A 16,504-nucleotide genomic window follows, 5' to 3' on the forward strand; every position below is an offset into this window, starting at 1 on the left:
CTTTGATAATACAAGTTCTTTATAAAAGGTGATGACATAGAAATGTAACACTCTTAGAAACTTGTCTAGTCCAACAAAGGATTCTCTCTTACCTTTGAAGATACAAGTTCTTTATAAAAGGTGATGACATAGAAATGTAACACTCTTAGAAACTTGTCTAGTCCAACAAAGGATTCTCTCTTACCTTTGAAGATACAAGTTCTTTATAAAAGGTGATGACATAGAAATGTAACACTCTTAGAAACTTGTCTAGTCCAACAAAGGATTCTCTCTTACCTTTGAAGATAGAAGTTCTTTATAAAAGGTGATGATGTAGAAATGTAACATTCTTAGAAACTTGTCTAGTCCAACAAAGGATTCTCTCTTACCTTTGATGATACAAGTTCTTTATAAAAGGTGATGATGTAGAAATGTAACATTCTTAGAAACTTGTCTAGTCCAACAAAGGATTCTCTCTTACCTTTGAAGATACAAGTTCTTTATAAAAGGTGATGACGTAGGAATGTAACACTCTTAGAAACTTGTCTAGTCCAACAAAGGATTCTCTCTTACCTTTGATAATACAAGTTCTTTATAAAAGGTGATGACATAGGAATGTAACATTCTTAGAAACTTGTCTAGTCCAACAAAGGATTCTCTCTTACCTTTGATGATACAAGTTCTTTATAAAAGGTGATGATGTAGAAATGTAACATTCGTAGAAACTTGTCTATTCCAACAAAGGATTCTCTCTTACCTTTGATGATACAAGTTCTTTATAAAAGGTGATGATGTAGAAATGTAACATTCTTAGAAACTTGTCTAGTTCAACAAAGGATTCTCTCTTACCTTTGATGATACAAGTTCTTTATAAAAGGTGATGACGTAGGAATGTAACACTCTTAGAAACTTGTCTAGTCCAACAAAGGATTCTCTCTTACCTTTGATGATACAAGTTCTTTATAAAAGGTGATGACGTAGGAATGTAACACCCTTAGAAACTTGTCTAGTCCAACAAAGGATTCTCTCTTACCTTTGATAATACAAGTTCTTTATAAAAGGTGATGACATAGGAATGTAACATTCTTAGAAACTTGTCTAGTCCAACAAAGGATTCTCTCTTACCTTTGATGATACAAGTTCTTTATAAAAGGTGATGATGTAGAAATGTAACATTCTTAGAAACTTGTCTAGTCCAACAAAGGATTCTCTCTTACCTTTGATGATACAAGTTCTTTATAAAAGGTGATGACGTAGGAATGTAACACTCTTAGAAACTTGTCTAGTCCAACAAAGGACTCTCTCTTACCTTTGATGATACAAGTTCTTTATAAAAGGTGATGACGTAAGAATGTAACACTCTTAGAAACTTGTCTAGTCCAACAAAGGATTCTCTCTTACCTTTGATGATACAAGTTCTTTATAAAAGGTGATGATGTAGGAATGTAACACTCTTAGAAACTTGTCTAGTCCAACAAAGGATTCTCTCTTACCTTTGATAATACAAGTTCTTTATAAAAGGTGATGACATAGGAATGTAACATTCTTAGAAACTTGTCTAGTCCAACAAAGGATTCTCTCTTACCTTTGATGATACAAGTTCTTTATAAAAGGTGATGACATAGGAATGTAACATTCTTAGAAACTTGTCTAGTCCAACAAAGGATTCTCTCTTACCTTTGATGATACAAGTTCTTTATAAAAGGTGATGACATAGGAATGTAACATTCTTAGAAACTTGTCTAGTCCAACAAAGGATTCTCTCTTACCTTTGATGATACAAGTTCTTTATAAAAGGTGATGACATAGGAATGTAACATTCTTAGAAACTTGTCTAGTCCAACAAAGGATTCTCTCTTACCTTTGAAGATACAAGTTCTTTATAAAAGGTGATGACATAGGAATGTAACATTCTTAGAAACTTGTCTAGTCCAACAAAGGATTCTCTCTTACCTTTGATAATACAAGTTCTTTATAAAAGGTGATGACATAGGAATGTAACATTCTTAGAAACTTGTCTAGTCCAACAAACGATTCTCTCTTACCTTTGATGATACAAGTTCTTTATAAAAGGTGATGATGTAGAAATGTAACATTCTTAGAAACTTATCTAGTTCAACAAACGATTCTCTCTTACCTTTGATGATACAAGTTCTTTATAAAAGGTGATGATGTAGAAATGTAACATTCTTAGAAACTTGTCTAGTCCAACAAAGGATTCTCTCTTACCTTTGATGATACAAGTTCTTTATAAAAGGTGATGACGTAGGAATGTAACATTCTTAGAAACTTGTCTAGTCCAACAAAGGATTCTCTCTTACCTTTGATGATACAAGTTCTTTATAAAAGGTGATGATGTAGAAATGTAACATTCTTAGAAACTTGTCTATTCCAACAAAGGATTCTCTCTTACCTTTGATGATACAAGTTCTTTATAAAAGGTGATGACATAGAAATGTAACACTCTTAGAAACTTGTCTAGTCCAACAAAGGATTCTCTCTTACCTTTGAAGATACAAGTTCTTTATAAAAGGTGATGATGTAGAAATGTAACATTCTTAGAAACTTGTCTAGTCCAACAAAGGATTCTCTCTGACCTTTGATGATACAAGTTCTTTATAAAAGGTGATGATGTAGAAATGTAACATTCTTAGAAACTTGTCTAGTCCAACAAAGGATTCTCTCTTACCTTTGATGATACAAGTTCTTTATAAAAGGTGATGACGTAGGAATGTAACACTCTTAGAAACTTGTCTAGTCCAACAAAGGATTCTCTCTTACCTTTGATGATACAAGTTCTTTATAAAAGGTGATGACGTAGGAATGTAACATTCTTAGAAACTTGTCTAGTCCAACAAAGGATTCTCTCTTACCTTTGATGATACAAGTTCTTTATAAAAGGTGATGACATGGAATATAACATTCTTAGAAACCTGTCTAGTCCAACAAAGGATTCTCTCTTACCTTTGATGACACAAGTTCTTTATAAAAGGTGATGATGTAGAAATGTAACATTCTTAGAAACTTGTCTAGTCCAACAAAGGACTCTCTCTTACCTTTGATAATACAAGTTCTTTATAAAAGGTGATGACGTAGGAATGTAACATTCTTAGAAACTTGTCTAGTCCAACAAAGGATTCTCTCTTACCTTTGATAATACAAGTTCTTTATAAAAGGTGATGACGTAGGAATGTAACATTCTTAGAAACTTGTCTAGTCCAACAAAGGATTCTCTCTTACCTTTGATAATACAAGTTCTTTATAAAAGGTGATGACGTAGGAATGTAACATTCTTAGAAACTTGTCTAGTCCAACAAAGGATTCTCTCTTACCTTTGATAATACAAGTTCTTTATAAAAGGTGATGACATTGGAATGTAACATTCTTAGAAACTTGTCTAGTCCAACAAACGATTCTCTCTTACCTTTGAAGATACAAGTTCTTTATAAAAGGTGATGATGTAGAAATGTAACATTCTTAGAAACTTGTCTAGTCCAACAAAGGATTCTCTCTTACCTTTGATGATACAAGTTCTTTATAAAAGGATTTGATGACGGAATGTAACATTCTTAGAAACTTGTCTAGTCCAACAAAGGATTCTCTCTTACCTTTGATAATACAAGTTCTTTATAAAAGGTGATGACATAGGAATGTAACATTCTAAGAAACTTGTCTAGTCCAACAAAGGATTCTCTCTTACCTTTGATGATACAAGTTCTTTATAAAAGGTGATGATGTAGAAATGTAACATTCTTAGAAACTTGTCTAGTCCAACAAACGATTCTCTCTTACCTTTGATAATACAAGTTCTTTATAAAAGGTGATGACATAGGAATGTAACATTCTTAGAAACTTGTCTAGTCCAACAAAGGATTCTCTCTTACCTTTGATAATACAAGTTCTTTATAAAAGGTGATGACATAGAAATGTAACATTCTTAGAAACTTGTCTAGTCCAACAAAGGATTCTCTCTTACCTTTGATGATACAAATTCTTTATAAAAGGTGATGACGTAGAAATGTAACATTCTTAGAAACTTGTCTAGTCCAACAAAGGATTCTCTCTTACCTTTGATAATACAAGTTCTTTATAAAAGGTGATGACATAGGAATGTAACATTCTTAGACACTTGTCTAGTCCAACAAACGATTCTCTCTTACCTTTGATGATACAAGTTCTTTATAAAAGGTGATGATGTAGAAATGTAACATTCTTAGAAACTTGTCTAGTCCAACAAACGATTCTCTCTTACCTTTGATAATACAAGTTCTTTATAAAAGGTGATGACATAGGAATGTAACATTCTAAGAAACTTGTCTAGTCCAACAAAGGATTCTCTCTTACCTTTGATGATACAAGTTCTTTATAAAAGGTGATGATGTAGAAATGTAACACTCTTAGAAACTTGTCTAGTCCAACAAAGGATTCTCTCTTACCTTCGACGATACAAGTTCTTTATAAAAGGTGATAACATAGGAATGTAACATTCTTAGAAACTTGTCTAGTCCAACAAAGGATTCTCTCTTACCTTTGATGATACAAGTTCTTTATAAAAGGTGATGACATAGGAATGTAACATTCTTAGAAACTTGTCTAGTCCAACAAAGGATTCTCTCTTACCTTTGATGATACAAGTTCTTTATAAAAGGTGATGATGTAGAAATGTAACACTCTTAGAAACTTGTCTAGTTCAACAAAGGATTCTCTCTTACCTTCGACGATAGAAGTTCTTTATAAAAGGTGATGACGTAGAAATGTAACATTCTTAGAAACTTGTCTAGTCCAACAAAGGATTCTCTCTTACCTTTGATAATACAAGTTCTTTATAAAAGGTGATGACATAGGAATGTAACATTCTTAGAAACTTGTCTAGTCCAACAAAGGAGTCTCTCTTACCTTTGATGATACAAGTTCTTTATAAAAGGTGATGATGTAGAAATGTAACATTCTTAGAAACTTGTCTAGTCCAACAAAGGATTCTCTCTTACCTTTGATGATACAAGTTCTTTATAAAAGGTGATGACATAGAAATGTAACATTCTTAGAAACTTATCTAGTCCAACAAAGGATTCCCTCTTACCTTTGATGATACAAGTTCTTTATAAAAGGTGATGACGTAGAAATGTAACATTCTTAGAAACTTGTCTAGTTCAACAAAGGATTCTCTCTTACCTTTGATGATACAAGTTCTTTATAAAAGGTGATGACGTAGAAATGTAACATTCTTAGAAACTTGTCTAGTTCAACAAAGGATTCTCTCTTACCTTTGATGATACAAGTTCTTTATAAAAGGTGATGACGTAGGAATGTAACATTCTTAGAAACTTATCTAGTCCAACACAGGATTCTCTCTTACCTTTGATAATACAAGTTCTTTATAAAAGGTGATGACGTAGAAATGTAACATTCTTAGAAACTTGTCTAGTTCAACAAAGGATTCTCTCTTACCTTTGATGATACAAGTTCTTTATAAAAGGTGATGATGTAGAAATGTAACATTCTTAGAACCTTGTCTATTCCAACAAAGGATTCTCTCTTACCTTTGATAATACAAGTTCTTTATAAAAGGTGATGATGTAGAAATATAACATTCTTAGAAACTTATCTAGTCCAACAAAGGATTCTCTCTTACCTTTGATAATACAAGTTCTTTATAAAAGGTGATGATGTAGAAATGTAACATTCTTAGAAACTTGTCTAGTCCAACAAAGGATTCTCTCTTACCTTTGATGATACAAGTTCTTTATAAAAGGTGATGACGTAGAAATGTAACATTCTTAGAAACTTGTCTATTCCAACAAAGGATTCTCTCTTACCTTTGATGATACAAGTTCTTTATAAAAGGTAATGACGTAAGAATGTAACATTCTTAGAAACTTGTCTAGTCCAACAAAGGATTCTCTCTTACCTTTGATGATACAAGTTCCTTATAAAAGGTGATGATGTAGAAATGTAACATTCTTAGAAACTTGTCTAGTCCAACAAAGGACTCTCTCTTACCTTTGATGATACAAGTTCTTTATAAAAGGTGATGACGTAGAAATGTAACATTCTTAGAAACTTGTCTATTCCAACAAAGGATTCTCTCTTACCTTTGATGATACAAGTTCTTTATAAAAGGTAATGACGTAAGAATGTAACATTCTTAGAAACTTGTCTAGTCCAACAAAGGATTCTAGATAACACAACAGGAAGTATCCCTGAAATAAAAATATATTGGTGCAAACAAATTTCTCTAAAACCAATTGGTAGTGACTAGTCTGACAGGAATAAAAGTTTTACTGTTCCTGAAAATAATTTGCAATTACCGGTAGAAGGATTGTATTCTATTATTTGTAATTCTCGATATTTTCTTGAATTTTGCTTTGATCTTTTCTTGTGATAATTTTTCATATCACGCTAATCCAGAGATATGGGTTTTTCTCAGTCAATTAGAAAAAGATTATATGGTGTCATGAGCCTACATCATTGACAATGCCTAGAAAAAACAGCGATAAACAGATTATCAATGGTCTTTCAAACTAGATGATGTTTTCGGCTACATCTCATCTCAGGGCTGTCGATCTTCGATGAGATTATAGCTAAGAAACATCCTCATGTTTGAAAAATAAAGATATTGTAGTTAAAATAAATATCCTAGCCACTGTCACGTTTGGAACATTATAACATACTTTTATGAACCTCACCCTTTGGTGTTCTGATAAGTAATCCAACTTAATTAATTGTAATTCCATAAAATAGTTATATAAAATACTTAAAAGCATGTTAAATCCTCTTCAGTTTGTTTATAGAACATAATGTTTCCCTCACCATTTTTATGTAAACCAAGATCTTGCCCCTCCACTCTTGTTTATGTTTATTTAAATTTCTTTTTTATTTTTTGTAAAAATATTTCTTGCTCTATCATCCTACTAACTGTATATCCTATGATCCAATACTGAAACGGCTGTTTCTGTATTGACCTTGGAATATATTCAATGTAAGCCGTATTGACACAGCGACTTGAAGAGTGGAAGGTCAACACCTATACTAATGCCAATACAAACCGTCAGTTCATGACACCTTTATTAAATGATTTTAAGTCTCCAAGTAACGAGTAAATTTACCACTATGCATGTGAGGAAATAATAAATGAACTCATCTTTTCCCAGACACATTGCATTTTCATGAATATTAATGGGATTTCTGATTTCCAGTCTAAGTACTTAATCTATGCTAGCATAAGACAATTCATTCTACCAACCAGAAATAGTGAATATCCCATATTAGCCCATGGGCAAATTAGACTTTTGTTCTGCATTGGTCCATGGTTCGCAAAGCTGTATAAAATCATCAGGGCAACACCATCAGTATTGCACATGCTGATTTATCCATGTTTTGGCTGATTTGATCATATCATCTAATAAGGATACATATGAGTCAAATGTGTGAAGTATATTTGCTAAAGGTGTGATCTTGGAGTTATTTCAATAATGTAGATTTACAGACATTTTTGGGATATTTTTATTAATGCAAAAAGTGTGACAGCTTCAAGTTTGTAATGTATTAAAAACTCACATTCATAATTTCATGAGTGATTTTCAGTTATAAACTTTTGGAATTGCATCATTTAGATTATGCATTTTTGCCAGAGGTCAAGGATTCGTAATAGTAAATGTAAACATTAATTTCTAGATTTACAGTATATATATCATACAGTTGCCATTAAAGTTCATCAGTATGAAGATAGGAATTATCAAATTTCTTGGGTTCTCAATCTACAAGTCTTTGTATGTTTGTGTTTTTACCTTTAAATAATGAACCTGTAGAAATCTTTTGTCTGGATTCATCCCATCTTTAACAAAATTGATGGTTGCTCCAGTATTATCTTTGTTAGGTCTGAAAATGAAACAGTTTTTTATTCATATATATATATATATAACCATATGGACATCCTTTGTAAAATGTTTTCTTTTGACATCTAATCACTTGATTATTGACAAGTGACAGTAACACCACTATAAATTAGATTTTCACCCAGAATTGCTACTTAGTGTTTGAAATTATAAAAAATATGCTAAAACAAACAACAGTTAGCCATTTTGGTACACTGTGTTACTTGATAAGTTTATTCTGGTGTAGAATGATCACCATGGATAGCAGTATCGTACTGAAAGAAATGAAAAGCTATCTCCAAAACAAAAGAATATTTTCAATATGAATGAATAGGCAGTTACTATGGCTGACCTTAGTTTCCCTTTTCTGGTGGTGCTGGAAATACTATCTACATGAAAATCGTATTGCATACATTCAAATCAATTATATTTGTGGACTGAGAAAAAATGAATTTTTTTGGGACACTTGATTACATGGTTTAAACTAGACAAAGTGATGTCCCCACACTCCATTCTGAAGTAACTGTATTATAACAAAGTCAATATAGAACTTTCTTTGAGATATTATTGTGTCTGGGAGACACAAATGATGCCCCCACAGATGCAGAGTGTTATCTTAAAATACACAAAATTGAGCATGGGAGCATATAGGTCTATGGTTCACTGTAGGAGGAGTTACCCGGAAACACTATGAACCTCTTATGCAAGTATATACTACAAAAATGTAAACTATCTCCCAAAAGAGCAAATATTAATAAAAATCAAATCCCACCTTCAATATATGTACAAACAGCCAGCAAAGTGAAAACTTCCTAGCATTCAAACTGTAGGAGGAGTTATTCGGAAACGCTATGCACCTCTTATGCAAGTATATACTCCAAAAATGACAAAGTTCAACTATCTCCCAAAAGAGCAAATATCCATAAAAATCAAAACCCTGCCCACATGCCCACCTTCAATATATGTACAAACAGCCAGCAAAGTGAAAACTTCCTAGCATTCAAACTGTAGGAGGAGTTATCTTGAATAACTGTATACCCATAATGGGATGGATGGACGGACAGGGGTAAAACAATATGCCCCCAACTTTAATTGCGGAGGCATAAAAATCTGCACACAAGTCAAATGAAATTTGTATTTTGTAAATTCCTGCTTAACCTCAACCCATGAAATCCCCATTAATTAGAACTCTATGAATCATGAATTCAAAGTGTAATTGGATTTTGCTAGAGACTTACATTAAAATGTAGATGATTTTGCTTATTTTTGTTGTGTATACCCACCTTAATGTTTGGAGGTCTGCACTGGTAGTTAGAAGTTCATTCTGTAATGTTTTATACTTCAGATACATTCTTAACTGTTTCTCTGCCATGGCTTCAGATGCATCACATATACCCTTTTCCTATGAAGATAATACATACTTTGATTATCACTTATTTCTTCACAGATTTCAGGCCAAACTTAAATAATACAAATACTCTTCAATTTGATTCTACTTTTAATAAGTGTAGACATTTTCTTTTATATCTATCCACATGAACTGTTTTTTTTTAGTTTAAATTTAGCCTTAGATTTTATTTGTTGCAATTAATTTTTGCTTCTGTTAGAAACTGTTACAGGCAATTTGACTACCGTATACAAAATAAATACCATCTTTGAAATTTTTTTGCATACTAATAATGCCTTGTCTTATGCATTATATCAAGTATTCTTATAATTTTGAAAATGAGGTGAAAGTATAATAGAACCTATCAGAGGCACATGCACCTCTGAATACCACATAACAAAATAGCAAAATTTTAAGTGATGATTGTAAAATTTCTTTTGATACAGAACTAAGTTAAACATGATCACAAGAAAAATGAATAAGGTCTAGGCCATATGATATATACCTGATACATATATTTTCTTCACGTCAAATTCAGAACTATATACTTTTAACTGTCAAGAATAGTTACTGTGCATAAAATGAGATCATTAACATTTAACACGACCCCTGGAATATGAACAGAACATGATGTCAAGACCATATAACACATCTTGAATCGTCAAGTTATCCTTGGTACTTGTGACAAATTCACATTTTGTGATTTATTTACAACTCAAATCATTTTCAAGGAGAGGACATTGAAAGGTGTAGAGCCAGTAAACCCAATAATCAGCTCTGTAAAGGTGTATTTTTTAAACTTAATTGTTTGAGGAAATCTATTGTGTATGTATTGCCAAATAAATCATTTTTGAAAGTATAACAAGAGAAATTGTATAGCTACTTCATCATATCTATAAACACATTAGCCTGAAATAAAAACGGATTTTATTTTCATTCATTTTTCTGAAATTTGTCACCTTTTGATTCGAGCGTCACTGATGAGTCTTTTGTAGACGAAATGCGCGTCTGGCGCAAATACAAAATTTCAATCCTGGTATCTATGATGAGTTTATTTACAACCACTGAGTCAACTTTTAGGAATTTTTGGTCCTCAATGCTATTCAACTTCGTACTTTATTTGGCCTTTTTAACTTTTTTTGATTCGAGCGTCACTGATGAGTCTTTTGTAGACGAAACGTGAGTCTGGCACAAATACAAAATTTCAATCCTGGTATCTATGATGAGTTTATTTCAACCTTTTTTTCTTGATTTCATATGTGGTACCACCCCTCGCCCATTGAAATTTGGTGGAAAAATAAAGAGTTTGGTTTTTAAAAAATATTTCAGCAATAATATTTGTGGGCACAGGATGGCGCCACTGTTTATTTTTCAGAAAACTGTCATAGATTTTGAAAATTTAGGAAAAAATCAGGTTTTAGCAAAATTCACCTATATTTATGACATTACAAATACATCACTAATGACACAATTGCAGAAAACCTTTTTCAGCTGAAACAGTAAGACATTTTATCATATGTTTTCATCAAGTTCTACCAACATTGTTGCAGTTAAAAATTTTCAGATTTTTAGGGCCAAATTATGAGTTAGTGAACCAACTTCTTTCTGCCAAAAATGGTCAGGGAAAAATTAAACCTGATGAAAAAATTAAGTGTTTTTGTTGCCAAGATTTTTTTCTTGTATACTGACTCCAATTGTTCTTTCAGCTACAAGACACATTGATCCATCTACAAGAAATATAAATTGGTCCATCTATGAAGAAAGTAGTATCTGCATAATAAAAAAAAAGTACACCAACCAAGGTCATTTGGATTGGTAGAGTTATCTTTATAGAATGTTAGAGGTAACTTATGGACTAATTTATAACAAAACAATTAACAGTAGCAAATATAACAGGCATGAACAAACAACATCCCCTGAACTACAGGCTTCTGACTTGGGACAGGCACATAAATAATATGGAGGGGTTAAACATGTTGGTGAGCGCTAAACCCTTCCCTAACCCGGGACAGTGGTGTAACAGCACAGCATAAGAACAAACTGTAAAAGTCAGTAGCAATTGGCTTCACTCAAAAGATTGTTATGAGGCATAAAAAACAACCAACAATAAAACAATAGAAAAAAAGTCCCAAAATAAGAGTACTAGCAGTTACTGAAAGCTAGTTCCAAGCTTATTACAACTTATAAATAAAATAATATATAATGCACTTTTATGTTTACTTTCTTACTGATGATCATTACCTGTTTAACATTAAGATGGAGGATATCCTCTACATAGGTACAGAATCCTTCAGTCAACCATTCTTCAGTCCAATCCTTAGGACCTATAACTAGTCCAAACCAAGAATGGCAGATCTCATGTGCTATTCTGACAAACATGGAACAGTCTCCTGCCAACAATGACTGGGCTATGTATATTACACAGGGACTACAGACAGAACAAAAGCATAAGTAAAGATCAGTAAGCAAAAATAAGTAAGCAAAAGGAATGCACCATATAAACCTTTCCATAATTATCATTTTATCAGAAATAAGTTCAATAACACTGAAAATAGTTTAACATATAATGCATATATTAGCAAAAGAAAAATTAATGGAAATGTATTCCTTTATGATTTTTTCCATTTCAAGATGAAATTTAAAGGTCCCATCAAATAAGCACCACAGAGAACAATAGCTATTGTATTTATACAAAAGGACAGTTGAACTTTCAAAAATCTTAAATGCCTTGACACAGAGGAACTGATTCTGTGGAAAGGTTTCATTTCATTTGCAATAATATGTTAAGTACCTCACCTTGCCATTCCAAGGCTGTCAAAGCATGGTGGGACTATCAACACATCAAGTCTTGGAAATGGGTATGGTCCTAATATGTTATTAACTTCTCCTAAACAGACAGGGATATAATCTCGTAGTTCTGTAATTGACTGGCACAGTATTGATTTTGGACCTACTACTCTACAAGGTTTCCTATACAACTCTCCTTTTTTATACCTAAAATAGAATTATACCAGCTGCATAAAATCTAATTAATGTTTAAAAGTAGCAGGCAAATTTTAACTAGAGGCTCTCAAGAGCCTGTGTCGCTCACCTGTATTTACTGATGCTTTGGAATTCATGTAAAATAAGGTTAAAATCATAATTAATAGTATTAGATATTAGATATTATAATGATATCTAAGATAATAACAAAAAACTGCAAAATTTTTGTAAAATTACTAACTCAGGGGCAGCAACCCAACAACGGGTTGTCGGATTCGTCTGAAAATTTCAGGGCAGATAAATCTAAATCTGATGAACATTTTTGCCACCTGTCAGATTTGCTCTAAATGCTTTAGTTTCAGAGATATAAACCAAAAACTGCATTTTACCCCTATGTTCTATTTTTAACCAAGTCAGCCATGATGGTTGGAAGGCAGGGTCATCGGACAAAATATTTAAACTAGATGCCCTAATAATGATTATGGCCAAGTATGGTTAAATTTGTCTCAGTAGTTTCAGAGAAGAAGATTTTTGTAAAAGACTACAAAAATTAACAAAAAATTGTTAAAAATTGACTATTAAGGGCAATAACTCCTAAAGGGGTCGACGGACAATTTTGGTCATGACAACTTATTTGTAGATATTACTTTGCTGAACATTATTGCTGTTTACAGTTTATCTCTATCTATAATAATATTCAAGATAATAACCAAAAACTGCAAAATTTCCTTAAAATTACCAATTCAGGGGCAGCAGCCCAACAACGGGTCGTCAGATTTGTCTGAAAATTTCAGGGCAGATAGATCTTGACCTGATAATCAGTTTTACCCTCGTCAGATTTACTCTAAATGCTTTGGTTTTAGAGATATAAGCCAAAATCTACATTTTACCCCTATGTCCTATTTTTAGCCATGGCGGCAATCTTGGTTGGTTGGCGGGGTCATCGGACACATTTTTTAAACTAGATACCCTAATGATGATTGTGGCCAAGTTTGGTTAAATTTGGACCAGTGGTTTCAGAGGAGAAGATTTTTGTAAAAAGCTAACGACGACGACGATGACGACGGACGCCAGGTGATGAGAAAAGCTCACTTGGCCCTTCGGGCCAGGTGAGCTAAAAAGTAGATGGTCAAGAAAAAGGCTGTTAAGCTTTCTAGGATCTTCAAAGGAAAACACTAAATCATATCATCTTTACAATGCAGATCAGATTTATAGTTTTATCATGATGATTTGATTGATTTTTGATTTTTGGTGTTGTAACGCCAATTTTAAGCACCGCTTTTGGGCTATTTCATGGCAGCCCGTTTTTATTGGTGGAGGAAGCCAGAGTGCCCGGAGAAAACCACCGACCTTCGATAGGAAAACTGACAATCCTTGTCAATTAAGATTGAAGTCGAGTGCACCCGCACGAGCGGGGTTCCAACTCACAACCTCAGTGTTGACTGGCTAGTGATTACAGTAGTAACTACTTAGACTACTCGGCCACCGAGGCCCCCCTAGTTTTATCATGACAATCTTGAAATGTTTTTGTTTAAAAAATATTAGTTTTGAAAGCATGAAAAATTATTATAAATGTACAAATAAATGTATTTAAAAATCAAAATATGAAAGAAATGTCACACTGATCTTTAAAATTTTGTTTGTGCCTTTTTTCTTTAAGGTGCAAATGAGTCTCAGTTGTCTACTATATGCTAATGGTTCATATGAGGTAGAGTTCTCTCAATATAATTCTCTTGCTGTTGATCATGAACTTCTATTGTTTGACTATGCAGGCATTATGATAATAATAAATTTTTACGGTTTGGGCCTGAGATGGGGCAGTTTAATATTTTGCTGTGTTCATTAATTTAGTTTCATGGCCTTGTACAATGCATTTAATTGTACAATCTAATATTTGCATAGAGTTAATTTTGCAGTCTAATGTCTAATAGCCAAAAATTTCCAGATGAATTACAGTAAGGTATCTAATTTTTCTTACCTCAAAGGTATAGTCACAAAACCCCAGTATCCAATGGCTAATGATAAAGTGGAACTTGGCATTTCCATTCTACTGTTAAAATATTCTTTCTTCCATCCTATCAACAGATTAAAAAAAGTCCTAAAAGGCTTCAATCTGAATCTAATTTTACTTAGAAAAGAGGTGGTTGGTCAAGAAAATTTTACCAAAAGACCACTCAAAGCATATTCAACTGTTATGATCCTACTGTAATTAAAGAGTACCGGTAAGTTTGATAAGGCAAAACTATGGCCCCTATATACATGTATAGCTAAATTTTCATTTTTTTAAACCAGAAGCATATACATATAGAATAATGGCATTTTTGTTTTTGATACTGACTTTATCAGCAAAAATATCATGCGAGCCCGTTAGGTCGAGCTGATTTTCGAGCTGATGAAGTCAGTATCAAATAATAAAATTCCATTATTCTTTTTATTGGCAATTTGTCTTAACTGTATGTTATTTTGGTTGAGAATATGAAGTAAAATTAAATAGTTAGTAAAACTACTTTTACGTATACAAAACGTTGAGATAGTTATTTGGTTGTATGAATGAAATTGCCTGCATTTCATTGATAAATTGATGTGGATGGACCTGAGCATGTGACGTTGCTGCACTGATACACGATGTCATTGCCTAATATTTTCGAGTATCAAGTCCTGTCCATGATCTTAAAAATATTAGGCAGTAAGATCAAAGGGAAAATGTACAAATTACTGATAAAATAACATAATAAGTGGAAAAAATATCTTTATTAAAATTAGGTTTGTCATAATAAATAAACTATCTAACTTGAATACTAAGTTAAACCATAAGATCTTTGTTTCCTAGGTTAATGTGGTTAAAAGTTATAAACTTCATTATGCATCATTTTAAGCTAAGTTGTGGTTTGAAAGAATTTTATTTAATTTGTTTTATTATTGTCAGTTGTCCTAGATGAGGGGGCGGACAGGGGGAACCTTTCTCCTTTCTCTCGCCCCTTTTCTCCTTTCTCCCACCCCCTTTCTCCTGTCTCCCGACCTCAAACATGAAAAACTAATGTATAGAAATCTCGTTTTAATAAAAATTGATCAAATTTGTTGCTTTTTTTGGTAGCTAGTCCCTGTCTTGTCCTTTTACAAGATAGAGGTGTTGTTTCTTCTGCTTGAAGAACCTCAAAATTATTTTCACTGACTGTTAAGCTGTCTGTTTGCATTGAATTTGCAACTGAGTTTGATGCACGCCGTTTCATGATGATTTATTTTTAAAGTTGAAATCCAAATGCTGCTAAATAAGAAAAAATATCTGTTATTGTGTTATTGGACTGTTTAGAAGAAATTCGATATAATTTCAGAAGAATACCTCATGAGGATACATGTAGGCCTACGTATACATGACCATAACCGAAACACCTCGTTTAGTAGAAGAAACACAGACCAGATCTGGATTTCTATTCTAAAAATACACACACACCATGAAAAATGCACCATTTCATAAAACGGTGAGTCAAAACGATTCATAAATGATTAACAAAGGTGTCTTTTTGGGGAGGGACACATTGCTGACATGACTCCATGAGCGTCGGAAAAAGTCAGAGGGTATTTACGATCTTTAAAAGAGATTTTATAACAAGTACATATACAAGTATGTATGTTAAATAAAAGTGTTGTAAATGGAGATATGGGAGATTCAATAAGACTGCAACTGGCCAATTAACGACACACAAAAGCCAAAGACATCTAGATAACACAGGAAAAATGCAGGATGGACGAGAATTTTTATACTGCTAATTTGTAGATTTAGAAAAGATAATTTGGTCCCTTGAATTTGAAAGTTAATAAGTATATTTACTATAGTAAGTATAAAATCTATCAAATGATAACATCACATGTTCACAAGATTAGTCATATTAATTATAATACAAACATATGTCAATCTCGTAAGGTACAAATTTGTTAGTCTTTAAACAACTCGTATTTCAGGAGAAAACTCAAACCATTATGAAATAAGGAGATGTAGTGCTTATGAGACATCTTTCTATCAAAGACAAAATTATGTTATGTCACAAAATGCCTTATAAAATAGACCATCATCAGATACGCTTAATATATATTTTGGTCCCGGAAGCATACTGTTTTACCCGTGTCCGTATGACCGCCCGTCCCGGACTTGGTATATAACTGAGGGTTTATTCAGTTTATTTCTTATTGCTAAGTTTTTAAGATTCAACTTTAAATTATGTACCAGGTGTTAGTATATATACCAAAAGTGTGCATATTGTCAGGATTTTTGTTTGTTTTTTGT

At 32.6% G+C, this 16,504-nt stretch overlaps 1 protein-coding gene across 2 annotated transcripts in view; it reads right to left on the reverse strand.

The window, feature by feature from the left end:
• The window catches only part of LOC127730906 (aminopeptidase O-like), a 36,286-nt gene that overhangs the window by 15,467 nt on the left and 4,315 nt on the right, over positions 1-16,504 (reverse strand). For both annotated transcript variants that reach the window (XM_052239533.1, XM_052239524.1), the window contains exons 3-8: positions 14,201-14,297; positions 12,037-12,234; positions 11,482-11,668; positions 9,137-9,255; positions 7,767-7,857; positions 6,072-6,179 (exon numbers count right to left, since the gene is read on the reverse strand). In XM_052239533.1, coding sequence (XP_052095493.1) covers positions 6,072-6,179; positions 7,767-7,857; positions 9,137-9,255; positions 11,482-11,668; positions 12,037-12,234; positions 14,201-14,297 — 800 coding nt within the window. The remainder of the gene's footprint in view (positions 1-6,071; positions 6,180-7,766; positions 7,858-9,136; positions 9,256-11,481; positions 11,669-12,036; positions 12,235-14,200; positions 14,298-16,504) is intronic.

The sequence above is a fragment of the Mytilus californianus genome, unplaced genomic scaffold (assembly GCF_021869535.1).
Source record: "Mytilus californianus isolate M0D057914Y unplaced genomic scaffold, xbMytCali1.0.p SCAF_1, whole genome shotgun sequence".
In the NCBI taxonomy this organism is placed as follows: domain Eukaryota; kingdom Metazoa; phylum Mollusca; class Bivalvia; order Mytilida; family Mytilidae; genus Mytilus; species Mytilus californianus.